The following is a 19,933-nucleotide window of genomic DNA, read 5'->3' as shown; positions in this document are numbered from 1 at the left end:
AAGGAGCAGGGAGGTTTCTCCGCCCCCTGAAACTGTAGCAAGGCAGCTTCCTTTCCTAGCAGCCCCAGGGCCTGGCATGACTTTTTCAGCAGGGAGGAGATCCTTCATCTTCCTCAATAAGGCCATGGTGCCTTCTGTCACATGTACAGTGGCTGTGTATGTTCTACTCAACCCAAAATGCCCTGACTGGAGCTGCTGACATCTTTTGGTTTCTCATGTAGCCAGTGAAGCACAGAGCCTACATCCTTCTTGGCTGGGCAAGGGCATGCTAGACAAGGTTGGGAAGCTATTTCCTGGATGTTGCTGGAACCACCCTGGGTGGGCTCCAGGAAGGCTACTTACCTTGCAGGGAGCAACGAGCTTGCCCTAGCTTCCACCCTCTACTTTCTCCAAGCCCTGTCTCTAGGGCTCCCCTAGCTGCTGCTCAGTGATGGCCTGGGGCTGACCCATCCCTGACCATAGCCTCAGCCTCACAGGGGACTCAGAGGGGCCACCCCACCCCCCCCCGGAGCCCCTGCCTGCCAGCACTGAGACAAGAGCCACGGCACAGCGCGTTGGTATACATCATACATTTATTAGTGAATATCCCTCTCAAAATCAGCCACAACATTAAAAAAAATAATGATTGCACTACTTGGTCAAGCAGAACTAGCAACTTTCATTTTAAAAAAAGTACAAATCTGTTAAAAATTTCAATCAGTATAATACACATATATATAATACAACATACTAGTTATGTTAAATGCTACAAAACCAATATGATTCCAATGGAATGGAAAAAAAACCAAACACTTTTAGAGCTTTTAAGAACCTTTTTTTTTTTTTTTCTATATATTAGCCTTTTTTTTTCTTTTTTTTTTCAAATACATACATGGGAAAAATGAGGTAACTGTAAAATGTGCAAGTAACAGAGCAAAAAAAATTATATATATATATTTATATATATATATATATATATAAAAACTTTCTAACACAGAACACACGTCCTAGCACCTTCCGGGGAGCCACGGGGAGGGGTCCCACCGGAGGGCGCGGGGACTGGTATAATAGAACAGTAAACAGTCCACTATCCCACCACAGGAAATCATTGGTAAACAGTGGTATCTACAGCGCAGTCAGCAATCACAAACACCCTAAATAATTGGTTTTTAGTAATTTTTTTTTGTCATTTTTTTTTTGTCATTTTTTTTTTTTAAATGATACTTTTAGCTGCTCATTGGAATAAATTCTGCAGCACACGAGCTGTGAGCTTTCGAGTCGCCGTCAAAGGACCGTAAGGCTTTCCTGGCTCCCTGGGCACCGCGGGGGGACGGAGGGGACATGGCGGGGGGAAGAGGGGGGGGGGGGGGGGCGTCTCCGGGGGCGCGAGGCCGCCGCGCGGCACGGGGACTCCTTTGGTTATCAGTCACTGAGCAAGGGACGGGGAGGGGGGCCAGGGTCCTGCCCAGGGGACACCGAGCCCAGCGGTGCCAGCGCCCGCACCGTGGCGGGTACGGGGACGCGGAGCCGAGGGCTCCGGCCTCGACGGCCGCCGGAGAGGCGAGGAAAGGGAGGCAAGGGGGACGCAACGCTGGCTGTCCCCCCACGCCTGACTGGCTGGGCTTAGACCGACGCCGGCCCACCGGCATGCTGCTTGAGGCCCGCCCATTGGCGGAGATGCACGGCCATCTGCCAATAGAGAGCGGGCCTGCCGCAGCAGCCCGGTGATTGGCACCGCCCCTCCGGCCCTATGGCGTGGCAGCGCGGGCAGCACCGGCCCGCCCACCCACCTGACGGGTGCGGCCCCGCGCCTCACGCCCAGCCCCAGCGGCCAGGGCCGCTGCCGCCGGGGGCCAGCCCCGCCGCCTGCCCCCCGCCCCGCGGGGAGCCGACCCCTTCCCACCCCGTCCCCTTGCACACGCCGCCGCCGCGGGCGCACCCTCCCTCCCCCTCCAATGCCGCCGCCTCCCGCCCGGAGGGGCGCAGAGCCCGCGGGGACGGCCCTGAAAGTCTCACGGTCCTGCTGTGGCGTTGCGGACATGTGCAGTACAGTGCATGGCAGTTATCAGCTGAGCACAAAAACCCCTCTCCCCACCCCCCTCACCCCACAGCCGGCTAGACGTAGCCAAGACCACGTTCCAAGCTGGTCAGACATGCATGCATATTTGTGAACATTTACATAGGGCTGGCGTCCGCTCACGGAGGCTCCCAGGCATCGGCAACACGCATGCCGCGAGGGGAGGGCGGCCGTCCCCCCAACCCCCGCCGTCGCCCCTCCCCCCCAATCACCCTCCTCGATAATTAATCATGCAAAACAACGGCCACGCGGGAGTGCTGGAGCCGGGCGGCATGGCAGGGCATGGCAGCGGCTTCTCACTCATCACACCCCCCTGGCCCGCAGGAGCGGGGTCGGGGATATGACAGTGGGGGGGAGGGAGGCTGTGCACAGCTCCTCCCGCATCAGCCAGGGCAGGGTCAGGGGGTAGCACTGAAAACACACCACCAGATTATGGATAAAAATCCCCTGCTCCGGGGGCCGGGGCACCAGCCGCAGCCCAGCCGGCCCCTCACTGCCCACTGTCTGGGCACCGTGCCGCACCGTCCGGCCAGCAGGACAGGGGCGTGGAGCTGCTTCAATTTACAGAGAAACAACGTAGGCTAGGGGCCAGGCGGCATACCAGGGCCACCGCAAGCCCATGGCGGTGGGGACGGGGCAAGGGTCCCCCCCAGAGGCCTGGCTGCCTCATGCCTGCACATGGCCCCGCCCCCGGAGCTGTGCTGGCCGGGCACAGGGGAATGAAACAGGAGAGGGGCCAGGGCCGTGCCAGCACCATACTCCCATCAGGTAAAGACCCCAAGCAGCCATAACCCTCTGGGGGTCCCCAGAGCAGCCAAGGCAGGAGAGACCACACCAGACTGCACACGGGAGCGAGGACAGAGGCATTCCTGCCACAGCCACGCCACAGGGTTGCTGGTGTCCTACCTTGGCCACACTCCACCGGCCACCTCCTCCAGCTGCCCCTGAGGCCATCCCAGCACGCTGGCTCAGGGTGCTGCCAGCATCAAACCCACGGCGCGACCCCCCTCTTTCCTCCCTGCGTCCTCTGTGAACAACGCTGAGGGAAGGAGCTGCCTGCGCCACTGGGTCAAACAGCCACAGAACCAAAAACTCAACAGAAAAGGAAAGGAAATGGGGAAAGAAAACCCTACCATGGAAAAACAAGTGACATAGGGAAGAACCACTAATTCCCTAGCAGAGTACAAAGACCTGGAAAGTGATGGAGCAACAACAGCGTCTTTGGAGCGTGGAGGGGCACGGCCACGCACCTCCCGCCTCCAGCACAACACGATTCGGGGCCCCTGGAGGGCAGCAGGCAGGCGTCCGGCTGGGTCCGTGCCCCAGCGGGGAGGAAGAGGGCTGGCCAGGAGCCCGGACTGCTCAATGCTCACCACATCCGAGGAGAGGCTTTGGGGAGGGGGGTAAGCACAGGGTCAGGCCCTAGCAGCGGGCAGCGGCCCCCGCCCCTGGCCCAGCGTCCTCGTCCTCTAGCGAATTGTGCGGCACAGCACCCACCAGCCTCAGTCTGCCTCCCGCTGCACCTCCGACGCGTCCGCCCGGCAGATGGGGCACGTGCGGTTCGCCTGTGGGCAAGGAGAGACGGGCAAGTGAGCAGGCAGCCTACAGCACCAGCTGCACCCAGGGCCTCTCCTACCCCACTGCCAAGAGCTGGAAGCACCCCACAGCATGCCATATCCTGGCAGTGCTCAATCCAGCCTGGCATGCTGCTTGGTCCCTGCTCCCTGCGCATCCTCTGTTGCACTGCCCTGTGTGCCTACAACACCCCAAGAAGCTGCCCCACTCCCCACAGCAGGCAGAGGCAGGGGTAGTACCTTTAACCATTTGTCGACACACTTGGCGTGGAACTCGTGGTTGCAGGGCAGGACGCGAAGAAGCTGCCGGGCCTCGAAGTCACTGAAGCACACGACACACCTGAGAGAGGCAGCTGTCAGTACAGCCCCACTATGCAGCCACGGTCCCTGGACCCCCACCAGCATCTGTGCCTCAGGTTTACTCACAGGGTCTGCTCAGATTGGTGGCTCTCAGGATTGAAGCGGTAAGACGGGAGGTGCTCGATATCTGCTTTGGTGAGTCCCCGCGGCTTGGCCTCCCCCAGCCTCTCAGCCAGGTTCAGCAATGCCTAGAAAGAGACACAGAGGCTGTCTCAGCTCTGTTTAGGTACAGCCCCCGTAGACCTCCAGGCTCTTCCCACCCTGGCAGAGTCCACCTTAAAACCCGCACCAGTTTCCCCATCAAGTCACTGCATAGAGAAGCACAGCTGACCTCATAATTTTCCATCTCCACATCATCCACATCCAGGTCTAGGCTGATTGTGGGCCCCACAGCCGTTGGCGACACAGGAAGCATTGAGCTGAGGGGTGAGAATGGAGCAGTCAGAATGAAGCCACAAACCTCAACCTCCACCCTGATATCTCAAGGGAGGTAGACTCACCTGTGCCAATGCCACACCACTACTCCCCCACCTGCAGTGCCACCCTTGCCCCGTATGTCCCACCATATACCCCCTGGTACTCACAGGAAATAGGGCAGGAAGCTCGGGTAGTAAGGGGGGGGTGGCGGAGGGGGTGGCGGTGGGGGCAGCGCCTGCTGCAGCCGGTACCGCTGGGTGTTCAGCCGCCGGGGCATCATGTGGGGGTATGGCTGTGGGGAGAGATGGGGCACTCAGACCCATGCCAGACCCATGGCATCCCCCCAACCCTCCACAACCACAAGACAGGGACTCACCACGCCAAATGGCAGTTCTTGGTGCAGCGGGTCGTGGGAGAGGTAATGTAGCGGCACGGAAGGAGACAGTGTGGGAGTGTGGTGAGATGGGGGGTACGTGAAGCCCGCAATGGGGTGCTGCTCCCCTCGCAGGTCCACGTCATTATCTATCCTCTGCAGAGGCTGGAGGGAAACAGTTAGGCTGGGAGGGACATCCCAAATTACACCATCCCCCACCCCAACACTAGCACCTCAGGCATTCCAATCACCATCCCCAGCTCAGGCCCATGGGAGCTGCAGGACAACACGCCAGGGTGGCCTTTGTTGGGTCAATGAAGCACATCATGTCCACAGCCTGTACCCCCACAACTCACCATGCGTGGGTGCTGGGCTTGGAGAGGTACAAACTGCCCCAGGGGAGCCATGTGGGGCGGCTGGTGGGGGGGCACTGGCGGTGGTGGGGGGTGCAGGATGTAATGGTCGCTGGAGATGATGGGGGGGAATGTCTGGTAGGAGACGGGAAGCTGTTGCATGGCGCATGCCTGGATCAGCTGTGGGGCAGAGAGAGAAAAATGAGTGTTAGATACCCACTGTACTTATGGCTGCACCCATGTCCCCTCCCTGGGGCCTCCAAAACCCATGCCTCCAGAAACTTGCACTCCAGTGGGCTTGGATACCCACTGACATGACCAAAGTACCCATGGCCCAGGCTGTTGCTGGGCATGCACTGTGGGGGTCCCCCACTATGACTCACCGGGGGTGGGAGGCAGCAGAGCGGGTAGTGCTGTCCACTGAACATCACTGAGCATGCTGGGAGCTGCTGGGTGCTGCACCCAGGGATGTGCTGGCCGGCGTGGATGGGGAAGCCTTGCGTCGTGACAGTGGTAACCGTGTAGGAGAGAGGGACAGGTCCCTGGTGCACCTGAGAACAAGACACCAAAAGCAGTCAGGATACAGCCCTAGCTGAGCTGTCCCCATCCTGACAGGGTGACAGCAGAGTGCTGAGCACTGGTACTGGGACACAACCACCTAGCACCTCCATTCCACAAGTATGGCCAAAGGAGGGAGGCTGAGTGCAGGCTGGGGGTGAAGTGAGTTTTGGACCCCTCTTAGCTCCCTGAAGATTGACTGGCACAGCCTCCAAACCAGCACTGCTGTCACAGGCAATGCTGACATAAACAACCTTATGAAGGGACTCTCTCCAGCCCCTGGGAACATGGAACACCCTGGGCACACCCAGTATGTCAGAGGGATCCAAGGGTCTAAATGCTTGGAGTGCCCCCAGCAGCAAGCAACTGGTCAAACAGGACTGAGGGACATGTTTTAAGAACATCAGACAACAGCCCAGGGCCACCACAGAATCCCCCTTAGGATGGGTGCTGGGGGCTGCAGCACCTACCTGGTCATGCAGATCCACCATGAATGGGTTCTGGTGGGGCGGGTGAGCGGCCGGGTGAAGCATTCGTGGCGGTGTGCTGGGGAGAGCGTAGGCGCGGGGCTCATCTACAGGGATGTGCGGCTGCTGGGGGAAGGCAGGGTGCAGCTGGGGCTCATCCTGGCCCAGCAGGGTTGCCAGAGGTCGGTCGCGTCGTCCCCACTGACGCCTGGCAGGGGGGCTGCGGGGCAACCGCAGGAGAGAAACAGAGCAGGAGTGACCCCCGGGCTAGGGGCAGCACAGCCCTGTAGGGTGGCCACAGGCAGGTCAGTGCCAGCCCAGTTCCCAGGGCAAGATTCTCAGGACATCGTGCCAGGCCAAGCTCTCGGTCTGGCTGGGGAGCTCCATAATCAGCTCCTCTGTTCACTCTGAATGCGTCCCCACTACTGCATCCTCAGCACAAAAGGGACCCCTGCTCCCCAGGGACCCAAGGGCTGAGCCAGGTGGACATACTTCCCTGCTGTTATCTTTGCCCAAGCCCCTCGGGAGCCAGTGGCCTGACCCAGCAGGATCACAAAACCAGCCTTGTGTCCCCACATGCCATGAGTGAGAGGGCTCCGCATCGCCCTGCACCCCGTACCTTCGCCGGAGGTGGTCGGGGCTGCTGCAAGGTCCCCCCGAGAAACGGCGCTGGTTAAAAGGGGCAGAGGGTGGCCGCCTATTCACTGCCAGTTCCCATGGTCGCATTGGTGACGTCAGGAAGTGGATGGGCACGCGGGACCTCAGGCTCCAGGCAGGGCAAGACACCAGCACCTTGGATCCTGCGAGGACAGCAGGTCATGGTACCCCAATCTCTGGAGCCACACAGGGCTGCAGAGTCCCAAATTCTCCCTGAGCCCCAGGCCTGGGTAGCACCACCCCAGCCCACTCCCCACAGCCTGCTTCGGGAGAGGGAAAGGAAGAGAGGCACCAAGGGAGGTCAGGGCGGCTGCTGTACCCATGGTCATGCTGGGGAGGGGGAGCTTGCAGCCTGCCTGGCTTCTGGCCATGCCCCCTCCACAGTGAAAGCCAGGCTACCCTTCCCATGCCCAGTCCTGTCACTTGCCCCAGTGACTGTGAACCATCCCCAGCGCCGCTGCCACTGTCCCCAGTCAGCTCAGCCTTCTGATCCAGGACCTAGACCTCCTTGGACCGGATGCCGCCCCGGGCACGCCAGGGCTGCGAAGAGGCTGTTCTCCCACTGCATGCAAGACTCGGACACCGAATGAGAGAGAAGCACTCAGTTTTGTCAGAGAAAAGTGGTGAAGGGTTCTGTGGTGGCAACATCATCCCAGGCTACTGGCCACCCGATAGGGAGCCTGAACTATGGCAGGGGAGGTTCTAAACACAGGCAAGGGGTCAATGGGAACACAGCCTCATTGCCCCTCCTGCATCCAGCCTGGCTGGTGTCCCCATGCCAGCGCTGCCCCTCCCACCACACAGTTGTGCCTCCGGCCCTAGCAAATCTTGGCCCTGCAGAAGAGGTATCTGCATGCAGGTCTGAACTTCCCCAGGCTCTGGTCCCCTGGCCCCAACAGAGCTTTTCCATGGCTCCATATGTGTCAAGAGTCACCGAATCACAGGGGTTGGAAGTGACTTTTGGAAATCATCTAGTCCAACCCCCTTGCCAGAGCAGATTGCACAGGATGGCATCCAGATGGGCTTTGAATGACTGCAGAGAAGGAAACTCCACCACCTCTCCGGGCAGCCTTTTCCAGTGCTCCGCCACTCTCAACATAAAGTTCCTCCACACATTTAGATGAAACTTTCTGTGTTAAAGTTTGTGCCCATTATCCCCTGTCCTGTCACTGGGCCCTATGCTCCTGACACCCTCTAAGTATTTATAAGCATTTGGAAGATCCCTCCTCTATCTTCCCCTCTCCTGGCTAGTAAGCCCCAAGTCCCTCAGCCTTTCTGACTGGATGGGTGTTCTAGTCTCCTAATCATCTTATTGCCCTTTGTTGGACCCTCTCAAACAGCTCCCTGTCCTTTATGAACTGGGGAGCCCAGAACTGGACACTACACTCCAGATGTGGCCTCACCAGAGCAGAACAGAAGAGGAGCAGAACCTTCCTCAAACCTGTTTGCCTCTTCTAGATGCATCCCAGGATACTATTTGCCTTCCTGGCCACAAGGGTACATTGCTGGCTCCTGGTCACCCTGCTGTCCACCAGGACTGGCCCCATCTTTGCCCACAGAGCTGCTTTCCAGATCAGCCCCCAACTTGTACTGAAGCATGAGGTTATTGCTCCCTAGGTGCAGTACCCTACACTTGCCCTTGTTGAACTTCATAATGGTTACTCTCTGCTCAGCTTGTCCAGGTCACCATGGATGGCAGCAGAGCCTTCTGTTGTCCAGCCTCTCCTAGAAAGGACTCTCCCAGGCAACTTTCCACTGGCCCCTCTGCCAGCCTCCCTCAGCCTCCACAGCCACAACCTTAGCACTGCATCCCATGTGCCCCTAAATCCAACTTGCCAGCAGCCTGGTGCTGTGCCCTCCCAGAGCATTTTTTTTTTCAACCATACCCTTACCCCTTGCTGCCTATGGCAGAGGCACTCTGAGGCTAGGAAGGGCACACTGAGCCTAAGAAGTGCTGCTCAGCCCCAGGAGGAAGCTCAGGGGGTGTCTCATCCCAGCGGGGAGGAGCTGTGATGTCATACCTGTGTGCCAGGTATCACGAACCACAGTGGTAAGTCACCAGGGCAAGCCCTGTGCCACGCACAAGTCTCTTCTTAATCTCACCCCCAACTACCATTCCATGTCTGAAGCTGAAAACAAATTTCTCTCACTGTTTTAGAAGGAAAAGGAAGGCAAAATCCGAAAGTCAAAGGCTGAGCCTGTCTGCAGCTGGGGAAGAGACTACTCAAGGACTGCTCAAGGTTTGCCCCCTATGCTGCCCAGCTGCTGAGTGCCGGGCCAGCAGGCTAGGGTGCAGCAGCAGCCCAGGCTTTAACCCAGAAGCTCTCCAAGGTGTTGCTGCTTAGTTCCGCATCCTCACTCTCAGAGCACACGTGGCGCAAAGGCCCTGCATGGCCCGGCTGGCACCATCGGGACCAGACACCGCAGTGATGGCCTCGGGGACTGGGAGCGCCTCTGTGGAGGGACATTGAAACCATGCAGGGACTTGCCGCTTCGTGGGACCCCCGGAGCTCCCAGCACGCCAGGACAGCCTCCCGTGCTCCCACAAGCAGGATGTCCTCTACTCGCCAAGACAGTAGTGGCTGAGAGCCACGAGGCTGGCACACCCCTCCAAGGCACCCATCCTCCTTGTCCCAGGCGGGCACACCTGGCTCCCTCCCTCGCACCCACGGCTGTTAGCCAGCTGGCACCCCCGGCAGGGTCACCATGACCCCGCGGAGGCGACAGCAGCCCCGGAGCGAAGGGGACTCGGCAGCCCCTCGCTGGGGCGGGGGCCGAGGCGGCTCCCAGGCCCCACCGAGAACAAAGTTAGCAGCGCGCCAGCGCTCACGCCCGGGACCATCTGCTCAAGCAGAACTGAGCTCCGGGGCTGTCGGGGAGCCGCCCGCTCCGCTATCGCCTCCCCGGGGGTCCTGCCACCCCGATGCCACCCATCGCCGACCTCGTCCTAGCACCTCGGGCTCCTCCGCAGCCCCTTCCTCGCCGTTCCCAAGCTGCCGCGGCCAACTCCTCACGGGAGCGGGATCACCGCTGGCCCAGCCACAGTCTCCTCGGCGGGCCGACCCCAAACCCGAGCCCAGCTCTCGGGGGGCGGTCTCCGGTCCGGTGGCACACGGCGGGGCAAGCGGCACATCCCGGAGCACCCCGATGGGTGCAGCACCTCGACAAGGCATCCCACCTTACAGCACCCCAGTGGGGCACCCCAGCCTGCAGTCCGCTTCCGCGGGTTCACAACCCGGCCGGCAGCCCACGCCCCCCGCCGCAGCAGAGGAGTCCCGCCGGTGGCGGGTCGGGAGCGGAGCTGTGGCTTTAAGAGCGGCCGCTCCGGGGCCATGTGCTCGGCGCCAAACAAAAGCAATAACAAAGGCGGCCGCCGGGCCCCGCTGCTGCCGCCACCGCTGCCCAGGGCAGGTGTCGCCGGGGGTCCGGTGGGCGGCCCCGGCCCCGCTCACGCCCTCCCCAGCCCCCCCGCACTTACCTGCACCGATGGCCTGGGCCGCCGCTCCGGTGCCGCTGCGGCGCCCCCGCCCCCTCCCGCCGCTCTTTGTTCGCCGACGCCGGGCCCGGGCCTGCCCCCCCGCCCGCCACCGGCCCTCCCCTCCCTCCCTCCCGCCTCCCGCCCCCCGCCGGGCCGGCCCCCTCCCCGCCGCCGCTGTTTCCGGTGCCTCTTTGTTTTGCGCGGCGCGGGGCGGCGGGGCGTGCTGGGGTAGCCGCCGCCAGGCCAGTGGGGAGCGGGGCGTTGCCTGCCCCTTTAAGAGGCGGCGGTGGCGGCGGGACGCACCGGACCGAGTCACAACACTCGGGAGGCCCCAGGGGCGCGCGCGGCTGGCGGCGGGGGGCGGGAGGGGGGCAGCGCGGCGCGCCCCACGTGACCAGGCGTGTCACGCTCCGCAGCCATCTTGGAGACGCGGGGCCGGGCCGCCACGCGGGGCAGCACGCCCCCCCCACTCCCCTCCCGGGGGCGGTGTCCTAGCAACGGCCTCCACGGAGAGGGGGGCCCTAGCAACGGTGCCTGGCCTGGGGGCGGTCCGGCCCGACCGAGACCCTCCCTGCAGCCACCCCGGGTGAGAGCATCGGGCACCGTCTGGCCCGCCGCCCTCGAGGGGCCAGGCTCCGGTACCGGCCGCGCCGCCTCACCCCGCTGGGACAGGCATTCACGGCTCCGCGGGGCCAGGCCAAGGTGGCACCTTACCCGCGCCTCTGCCAGCCTACCACCGCTCCTAGCCCACCAGACACCGTGCCATCGGGCTTGCAGCTCCGTGAGCCGGCGGACCGCGAGGACAGCAGTGGGGACAGCAGCACCGTGAGCCCGGTGGGCCATAGGGTCAGCAGCAGCACCGTCTTACCGCGTTCCCACCCGGCCCGCGCCGTGCCACCATGCTCCTGCTGGCAGCTGCCTAGAAAAGCCCGGGCAAGGGGGAAGGTGAAGGCTGGAGCTCAGCTTCCTGCCACCCTCCAGCACTGGGACGGGAGGATAGAAAGAAACTGCTCCCCTCATGCTCAGCATATGGAGCCCTCGCCCCCACCGTGAGCCTGCCAGGCACATACAGCTCTTCCAGGGCATCTCAGTTCAAATTTCCGGGCAGCAGAAAATCCTCTTTTGCTTCAGAACAGCTTCCTGCTCCCTCCTCTGGATTAAACAAGGAGCAGGAACTTTTCGGAGCATTTCCTGCACATCTGCAGGTCAGCCGAGCAATTTGCCTGGCTGATGCCGGGCGCTACACATCGAGAGGCTGTACCACCGGCTCCCCCATCACCCCGAGAGGCTGTGTCATTGGCAGCACCGCTCCACGCCAGTCAGAAGCGGCTCCACTAAAAGCCAGATGCTGCATCCATGCCAAACTTCCCCAGGTTACTACACACACTTGGAAATTCCCAGGTAGGCAAGCGATCCAGCCGGCAGCCCTGATGTAATGCCTATAAACCAGCCTTCCCCCGACAGCTGAGCTTTAAAGTGCTAACAACCAAAAGGGAGCTAATTAATTTGTGGCATCACCCCTTTTAAAGAAAACCTCAGATCAGTGGCCACGATTTAACGATTCAGTAGGCTCGTCATTGGGATGAGCAGTCAGATTCCATTTTTTCTGGTCCCAGTACGGTACCCAGCTCCCTTCAGGCCCCTGTCAAAGGCCACCTCATCAGCTCTCACCTCTTCCCCCTCCCTCAGTCCAAGTGCACAGGAAGAACCACACCAGCCTCAAGGATGCCCCAGGACATGGCACATCTTGGGGTAAGCTGCCACAGCTGTCAACAGCACCACAGCCAACTGCTTCTGTCCTCATGGTAGGGGACACAGAACATGTAAGTGGCACAGCAGGTTGCAGGGCAGATCTATAACGGGGTCAGATCCACGTCCTCGGACAAGCACCCCAGGAGGAACCAGATGAAGGACTCAATTGTCAACCCAGCCCTGAACAACAGCCCTCAAGGTCTGCTTCACCACAGCCTCCTGGCTTTGAGAGCTGGGAACTAGAGGGAAGAAGAGGAAAACAGCACTCTGCACTTTGACCTTGCCACTGTTTGTGGGTAGATGCAGCACTGCACCTTTCCAAGGCTGCCAGGACAAGGTCTGATCCTGGGCAGTGCACAGGCAGTAGGCAGAGACCACAGCTGGTGGGTGTGTGTACACTTTCCTGACCACACCAGTGCCACCAGCTTCCCCACAGCCAGCAGCTATCGATGTTCTCAGTACAGTGTTGGGATAAGCCATTGATGGAGTACAGCTCACTGGCGAGGCACTGCTTGTGCTTCCTGCCCAACCAGGCTGTATGGGTCCTGTGTCAGAGCTGGGTCCAGCCACAGTGTGGCTGTGCCCAGCCAGCTCCTGTGAGGATGGGTACCACATATCCAGCTGCATGCAGGGTCTGAGCATGTGGAGGTGGCTCAGCCCATGCCTGCCATGCACACAGCCACCAACACCACGCTCCCCAGGTCTTGGAGCCTTGCCTGGAAGAGCCATGTGAAGAGCCCAAGAGCTCTTCTGATGCTACAGCCACAGTCAGCAGCACTGGTCTGTGCGTCTGGGCCCAGACAAGGAGTTCCCAGTCCAGGCACCGAATGCTGTGACACCCTGGGTGAGCAGACACCCTGTGCCAAGCAGCAGCCCTAGAAAGTTCTCTTATCTGCAGGGGTTGCTCAGGCTGCAACCTGGCTGCTCTATAGCCAACGGGCAGCCCATCCTCTCCCTTGTGAGAGCCAAGGGCCATCATAGCCAAAGCCTCCCCAAGCCCAGGCTCTCTTAAGACACCATCTGCTGCCACAGACGTCCTGCCTCCCCTGCCCCATATATAGGTCAGGTCTATCACGGGATTAGCTGGGGTGATTCGAGTGGTGTGAGCATGCCTCCCACTAGCAGTATGCTCTGCTCTGTCCTCTCCCCCAACACACAGCATGCCAACAGCTTGCCTCCACACTCTCCCTGGCCTCTCCCCCAAATCCACAGAGGACGAGTGGAAAAGTCCCCAGATCCCTCTCTCACCTCCCCAGTGCCAGGAAACAACTGGGAAGAAACCATCACCAAGCACCCAGAAGCTTCCAGGCTGCAGTGAGGGCACAGCAGGAGTGTCCCCACTCTACCCAAGGCCCAACACAACCATCAGAGGACATGGGACACCCCAACAACATCAGCTATGGCAGGATGAAGTGCTTTTCTGCTGGAGAGACACGAGGAGCTCCCTCCCCACTCTGCAGCCCGCTGGAGCCGAGCTGGCTGGCAGTGGAGGCAGGACGCCTCTGCTGTGATCACACACCACCCACTCACACCCCCGGACTGACAGCACTCCCGTCAAACGCCTCCAGCCACACACACGTGGAGGATGGTGACATGGGGAGCGAGTAACTGCACAGGCAGCGGAACTGGTAACACTCGGTTTCCTGTCGATCTCTCCCACGTGGATTCTCTGATGTCTAATAGCAAGGCTGAGCTGCACTGCAGAGGGAGAACTAGCAGCATCTTCCTCCCAGAGAGATGGAGCCTGTAGCAAGACTGTTGAGACAGCCACCACACCTGACACCTACCGCAATTTGCACCATCCAGCAAGTTCAAAGCCGAGTGAAGAGACTCGCAAATAGAGTCACCTTGCAAAAGCCTTCATTTCCTCAGGACAGGGTAAATAATTTGCAGATATCTCCACCTTCCTTTGTTTGCACTAGAAACATTGACACAACCTCAATAGCATGGCCAGAAAGCTACTGGTGCTGCAGCTGGGTCCAGCTCTGGTATCTCTGAAGCTCAGTGACATCAAGCAGTGTTCTTCCTGGATAGGATCTTCTCCCCCAGACAGAAGCATGTTGAACCATGCTCACCTCTATCTGACCTGGCATCCTGCAGCAGCTGGTTCCACAGCTTAGTTGTGCATGTGTGGGGAGAGAAAAGCAAATGCCACCACATCCACCCCCAATCTGCTGTGTGGGCAGCCTCCCCAGTCCTCCCCCTCCCTTCCTACCGCAAGACACCACGGTTCAGGACCCTGTACTCCCCTACCCTTCAAGTTTTAGTTCTCTTTTCTGACATCTCTTTCCTGAAACATAGCTAATCTCTCCTTGGCCAGAGCCAGCCCAGGGATCAGAGATTCAGCACCCATCCCCACAAAGCAGCCCTGGGAGTCCCCAGCTCACCTGCCACCTCTCCACAAGCATCCCTGGAGTCCAGTCCACTCTCTACAAGCCGCAGACAATGTTAACAGTGTCTGCCAAGCAAGCAGCCAAAGGCAGAAGGGGCTGGGCTCCAGACACCTTCCCCACTGCTCCGTGACTGGGCCCAGGCAGAGCGGCAGCATCTGGTGTCACGGCTCCAGTGAAAGGATAGAGGCAGAGCTGGAAACTGGTGGATGGCAAAGAGCAATTTCGTTAGCACTTGGCAGAATGTAGTATCTCTTGAAAGCACTGGTGACAGTCAGGAAGTTGGGTTGGGTGGGCTTTTTTGCATTTTAAGAAGCCTGCAGGAACACCAACGACCTGCAAAGATCATTTTCAGAGAGGAGCTCAGGAAAAAAAACACAACAAAAACAAACAAACAAAAAAATTTTACCCTCTTTAATAATTTATTATTATTATTATTATTTAACATTTGCCAGGAGGCTGCTTGCTTGATGCACTGAAACAGGCAGTGACCACTGCTTTAAGTGCAAAGGAGGCTGGCTGCAGTACCTCCCCAGTACATCACTCAGAGAACCCCACGCCAGTGCCTGGGGACGGTTTTAAGAGCAGAAACATGACTTCCAAGCTGACAGCCCTTGTGCATGAAGCGCGACTGTGCGGTGACAACACAGCAGCCTGGGGCACAGGAGCTGCCTGACCTCTGCTACAGCTCCTGCCGGTGGATTTTTATTGTTCACTGCTTTGCCTAAGCACAGAGAGAAAAGCAACTAAGGCACAGCACTTGGTTCAAAATGAAATGCCCTCATGGAGTCCCACCAGCACAGCAGAGAGAAGACAACCTGCTGGAGGGGATGGTGGCTCAGCACCGCCAGGCTTGGTGGAAGAAAGACCAGAGCATGGGCATCCTAAAACACAGGATTGCAGGCCAGTCCCTCTGCTCTGCACAGCTGAGCCAAAATCCCTTATCCTGCTTTCCAGCATAGCCAAAGAAAGCCCACAGCTATAGCTCCACAGCCAGTGAGGCCAGGTCTCCTGGGACCAAGCTGCAGCTGGAAAATAATATTCTCAAGCCCTGTCACAAGCACTGCTTGCTAGGGGCACTGCTCACCTCTACTGCCACGCACACAGTAAAGCTGGGAGCCCTCCCAAACCACCCCACAGCAGAAAACCCAGACATCCAGTACTGGTCACAAGGCCCCATGGGCTGCTCATGCTCACCAGGAAATGGCTTCTACCTGAAAGGGTGAGGACTTGCAGGTGTAAGGGCAAAGGAAAGGATTAACACCCTGGGCCAGCTTTGTTGCACAGAGAGTTACCAGGCTGGCAGCGCCCAGCAACTTTGTGAGCTGACAGCACAGAACCATGCTGCTCCCCTCCAGAACTGACCTGTCCCAGGGAGCCACACAACATCCTCGTGCAGCTCCATGACCACAGGGCTCAGGACCTGGCTCTCCCAAGTTCCTGCCACACCAATTTCAGAGGGTCTCTGGGAGGGTTCCAAAACACCAGCAGCTTCTTCAGACATTCTAGTAGCCTCTGGACTCATCAGACCGGCACTCTGTGGGCTACGCCTGCCCGGTGGGCACGCAAACTCCTTGGCAAACCATTCACCTACACAGAGCAGGTGACAGGGGATGGTGGGAAAATGCCGTGCACCAGCTCCTCACTTCAGAGATGAAAACCAAAAAGCATCCAAAAGCTCCAGGCTTTTCTGCTGAAAACCAGTGCTGCACCACTCACCACTGGCTGCCCAGCCACCACGTCCCCAGCTGTGCCCCGCGGCCAGCCTCACGTGACGGTGAAGTGGATGCACACAGGAGGAGTGGCTGTAGTGACAGCCTTACAGCTTGTGTCCAACACACAGCGAAGCCCAGCAAATCCCAGTGCTCTGCAGCTCTCATTTACAAACCTCACACGCTCTGTGCAGGTACACAGGCTTCAGCAGGAGCCCACTGCCCACAGCCCCAGGGAAACACTTGAAGGGAGATAGCCCAGAAAGCACAGGGCTTCCAATGTCCACCTGTGCAAGGACAGGGGGACACCAAGCCCCAGGGATAAGAAGAGTTTCTTACACCGAACCCTTTTTGGGCTGGGAGCCCACCTCCCCAGGGCCAGCCATGCTGCTATGTCAACAGATACTGCCACCAAGGAAGCAGGGGTACCTGGCAGGCCAAGCACGACTTCCCCCTCTCCTGCTCTGAACGATTCCACTTCACTTCCCACTGCTGTCCCAGGGTGGCAGGGCTTCACTGGCTCCTCACACACCTGGAAGAACTGCTGCAAGCTGCAGGCCAGGCCTTACCTGCCAGCTGTTATTTCATTCCTCTAACAGGTCCATAAACCAGGGATAATTAAATGTCCCCTAAACTCTTTTTCAGTTAAAATAAAAATCTATAGTTCCTATTTCATTAGCTGACTCTGAGTTTTACAGCTTGATCAATGCCCCTCACAAGCCCTGGTCCCAGGCAGGCAGACACAAACACACAGCAGGCAGCTTCCACAGAGCAAATCAGTGGGGACTCATGAAGTCTCCTCTCCCCATTCTTTGTTCCTCACTCAAAAGGGAGCCATGTGGCATGGCAGATAGGGACAGTGTGTTTCACCACTCGAGGGAATGTCACTGCCACACATGGCTTCAGAAGTCAGATTTTGCATCAGATGGGAGTAGAGGCAGCAGTGATGCTCCCTCTCCAGTGAAGGGAGAGCCCAACACATGTGGCCCAAAAAATGCAGCCATCACCCTAAAGGTAAGGCAGCCCAGCATGCATCTGGGGTGACACCTCTCCACACACTCCAAGGCAAAGAGGGAGAAGGCTCAGCTCTCACAGCTGATGGCTGGAGACAGAGCCCGCTGCAAGCACCAACTGGGAACCCAGAGCAGCTGCTGCCACCACTCTGACCTCTGACATCAAGCCCATGCACAACGCAGAAGAGACACATCACAGAGACCCAAGTGCTCAGGCTCACCGTTTCCTGCCCTTCTCAGCCCTCTGCTGCTGCCCTGCCACATGTGGCCTTCTCCTCGCCAGCATGCCAGGCCAGTGGCTGGAGCAGCCAGGGCTCCAGATGGCCTGGCCTGTCCTGCAAGCCTCTCTCTCCTCTGCAGTGGGAAGCCCCTGGCTCCTGACAGCAGACAGAGGGACCTCAGCAGCTGAGCAGACAGCAGAAAGAGCGCTGCCCACAAAGCAAAGATCAGTGCCTGGTTGCCACTCAACACCCATTGCACCACTTCCCTCCACTCCAGACACACATCCCTCCCCCTGCTTTTGCTCAGCAAGAAAGCAGCAAAATGCCATTGTTCCCATCCTACCACTGCCAGGACATGCTCCAGAGGCAGTCATGGCTGCAATGAGCTCCTCTGGACCACACCACACTGGTGACACACACACCACACCACTGGCCACAAACTCTGGCAACCCATCACTGGGCAGGCCAGCATGCTGGTATTTGACAAGGGATACCACATCAGGCCACTGGGACACAGGAATAGCTACATGTCAGAGCATCCAGCTCCAAGCAAGGCTGGTGAGGACAAAGCCCCACCACTCACTGCAGCTCCTGTGTTGGGGAAGTGACACTGAAGCCTCCTAAACACACCCAGGTGGCTCCCACCTCACTTCCCACACCAACACCTGTCCCAACTCTGCTGCCATCCCTGTCTGAGCAGAGGGGCATGGAAGGGTGCAGCAAGGCTGCAGCCTACCTGCCAAACCAAACTCACTGCCCAAGGGACGTGACACCAGAGTGTGGCTCCTGCTGCCCGACCGGCCTCAAAGCAAGCACCCAAAGGTGACAAACAAAGGCACCCGGCAGGCACTCTGCATTAGCAGTATTTTTAGACGCCGCTATGGAGCCGGCCTTATTATTTTCATTGCAACGTGCATAATTACCCACCATGCACCGCAGTGACATCAGACGCAGCCTGCTCCCCTCCGACAGCCGGTGAGCCTGGCGCCTGCTCCTCCTCCCAGGGCTCCCGGCCTCAGGGACCGGCCGGGCCGCCCGAGCTCTGCCCCGCGCTTCCCCCCATGGCAGGGCCGCTCCGCTGCGCACAGGGGGCCCGAGCGTCCCGGCAAGTTGGAGCCAACAGCAGAATAGAAAGGAGTGCAGGTGGCAGAGGGACTAAGTGAGGTGGTGACGTAGGAGAAAGAGTTGGTGAGCACGGAGACAAGCTCTGGAGCTGCAGACACACACGGCCAGCTGTGCTGGAGCACGGGGCCAGTGCAGAGCTTGTGGCCGAGATGCCATCGACACTCATGGGGTCAGTGGCTATCCCCACACAGAGGGGCAGCACCTGCCAGGCCACTGGCTGCCCGCGGGGCTTAGCTCCTGCCTAGGAGAGCCAGCCCTGGACCACATCCCAGCTGCCCCAAACCTGCTCTCGCACATCCTCTGCAGCCCACACACTCACCACAGGTCGGTGGCACGGCCTGTCTCACTGGTGCCACCGCCCTGCCCTGTCAGCTGGGGCTTTGTTGTTTCCCACTGCTTCCCTATTTTTACAACTTCATAGAAGAGTTTCGTCGCTTCGCCTCCCACACCCTCCTACAACCCCTGACCTCGGCCCTGTTCACTGAGCCCGGGGCAGGCAGCAGGGCGTAGGGACACCGCCGGACGGAGCACCCCGGAGCGTCCAGCAAGCCTGGGACGCGGAACTAGCCGCGGCAAGAGCCACCGCCTCACGCCCGGCCGGGGACGCGGGAGCCCCGCCGGAAGGGGCTACGGCCAGGGCAGGCCCAGCTCTGCCGGCGAAAGCCCGAGGAGCGGTAGGCCTCCGGCTCCGCCACTCTCCCTGGTGCTCCTGGAAGCCCCTCCCCTCTTCCCGAGGGGCTCACCAAGAGCCGGGGGCTTCTCCCACCGGCGGGTAGCTACCGGTGCACCGGGCCCTGCTGCCCTTTCCGGGCACCTCTCCTGGGCTCCCGTGCCCCGTGCAGTTACTCCGTAGCGCACTTAACCCTGCGCCAGGTCCTCTCCCGGCCCGACCATCAGCCCTTTCCAAGCCACCGCGCCCGGCCCGGCCGCCCCCCGCCGCGCACCGGGCCCCGCTCACTCCTTCGCCTGTCGCACCGGGCGTCGCTGGCCTCTGCATCCGCTCTCCTCGCATCGGGCCCTGCCTGCCGCCCTCCCTGGTGCACCGGAGCCGACCTCCATACCCCGCCGCACCGGCTTTTCCTACCTCCTTTCCCAAGCCCTTGGCCCTGCCCGCCGCCTTTTACTGGTGCACCGACCCGGGCCCGCGGCCGCCACCGCCGCGCCCCATACCTACCAGAGGCGCTCCCCCGGCGCTCGCGGACCGCTCGGTGCCTGCCCCAGCCCTGCCCGCCACTCAGCCCGCTCGCATGGCGCGGCGGCCGGGGCCGCCGGGCTCGGTGTCCGTCCCGGTGCCGCTCCCGCTCCGGCCTCGGCCCGGCCTCAGCCCCGCCTCATGGCACCCCCGCCCTGATGGAACCGGCCGCGCAGCGTCGTCCCCCACTTCCCTGCGCCGATGGGCGCGTCCGCACACCCCCTCCCGCCGTACT

General features: G+C 60.1%; 1 protein-coding gene across 8 annotated transcripts; it reads right to left on the bottom strand.

The window, feature by feature from the left end:
• Positions 1–1,340: 1,340 nt before the first annotated feature.
• On the bottom strand, positions 1,341–19,838 carry RNF44 (ring finger protein 44). Of its 8 annotated transcripts, none has more exons than XM_054168704.1 (11): positions 19,681–19,838; positions 6,778–6,958; positions 6,162–6,378; positions 5,517–5,684; positions 5,137–5,313; positions 4,784–4,945; positions 4,575–4,699; positions 4,322–4,409; positions 4,057–4,178; positions 3,871–3,970; positions 1,341–3,621 (listed from the first exon to the last, which is right to left on the bottom strand). In XM_054168704.1, the coding sequence occupies exons 2-11, from the start codon at positions 6,882–6,884 to the stop codon at positions 3,559–3,561; spliced, it is 1,329 nt and encodes a 442-aa protein (XP_054024679.1). In that variant the 5' UTR covers positions 6,885–6,958; positions 19,681–19,838; the 3' UTR covers positions 1,341–3,558. The 8 variants fall into 8 exon arrangements, with proteins under 8 accessions (XP_054024679.1, XP_054024680.1, XP_054024685.1 ...); XM_054168705.1 differs by lacking the exon at positions 19,681–19,838 and adding an exon at positions 14,433–14,772; XM_054168710.1 differs by lacking the exon at positions 19,681–19,838 and adding an exon at positions 10,294–10,387.
• Positions 19,839–19,933: the final 95 nt, after the last annotated feature.

The sequence above is a fragment of the Dryobates pubescens genome, chromosome 16 (assembly GCF_014839835.1).
Source record: "Dryobates pubescens isolate bDryPub1 chromosome 16, bDryPub1.pri, whole genome shotgun sequence".
Classification (NCBI taxonomy): domain Eukaryota; kingdom Metazoa; phylum Chordata; class Aves; order Piciformes; family Picidae; genus Dryobates; species Dryobates pubescens.
The sequence above is the reverse complement of the archived record's forward strand: the minus strand, read 5'-3'. Positions and strand labels throughout refer to the sequence as shown.

What these genes read in the sequence shown, in the direction of transcription:
- RNF44 (XM_054168704.1), bottom strand. Translation starts at nt 6,884, where the DNA reads ATGCGACCATGGGAACTGGCAGTGAATAGGCGGCCACCCTCTGCCCCT. An exon ending in TCTGCTGCCTCCCACCCCCG is followed by an intron (nt 5,314 to 5,516) that starts GTGAGTCATAGT and finishes TCTGCCCCACAG; the next exon opens with CTGATCCAGGCATGCGCCAT. An exon ending in CACCAATCTGAGCAGACCCT is followed by an intron (nt 3,971 to 4,056) that starts GTGAGTAAACCT and finishes TGCCTCTCTCAG; the next exon opens with GTGTGTCGTGTGCTTCAGTG.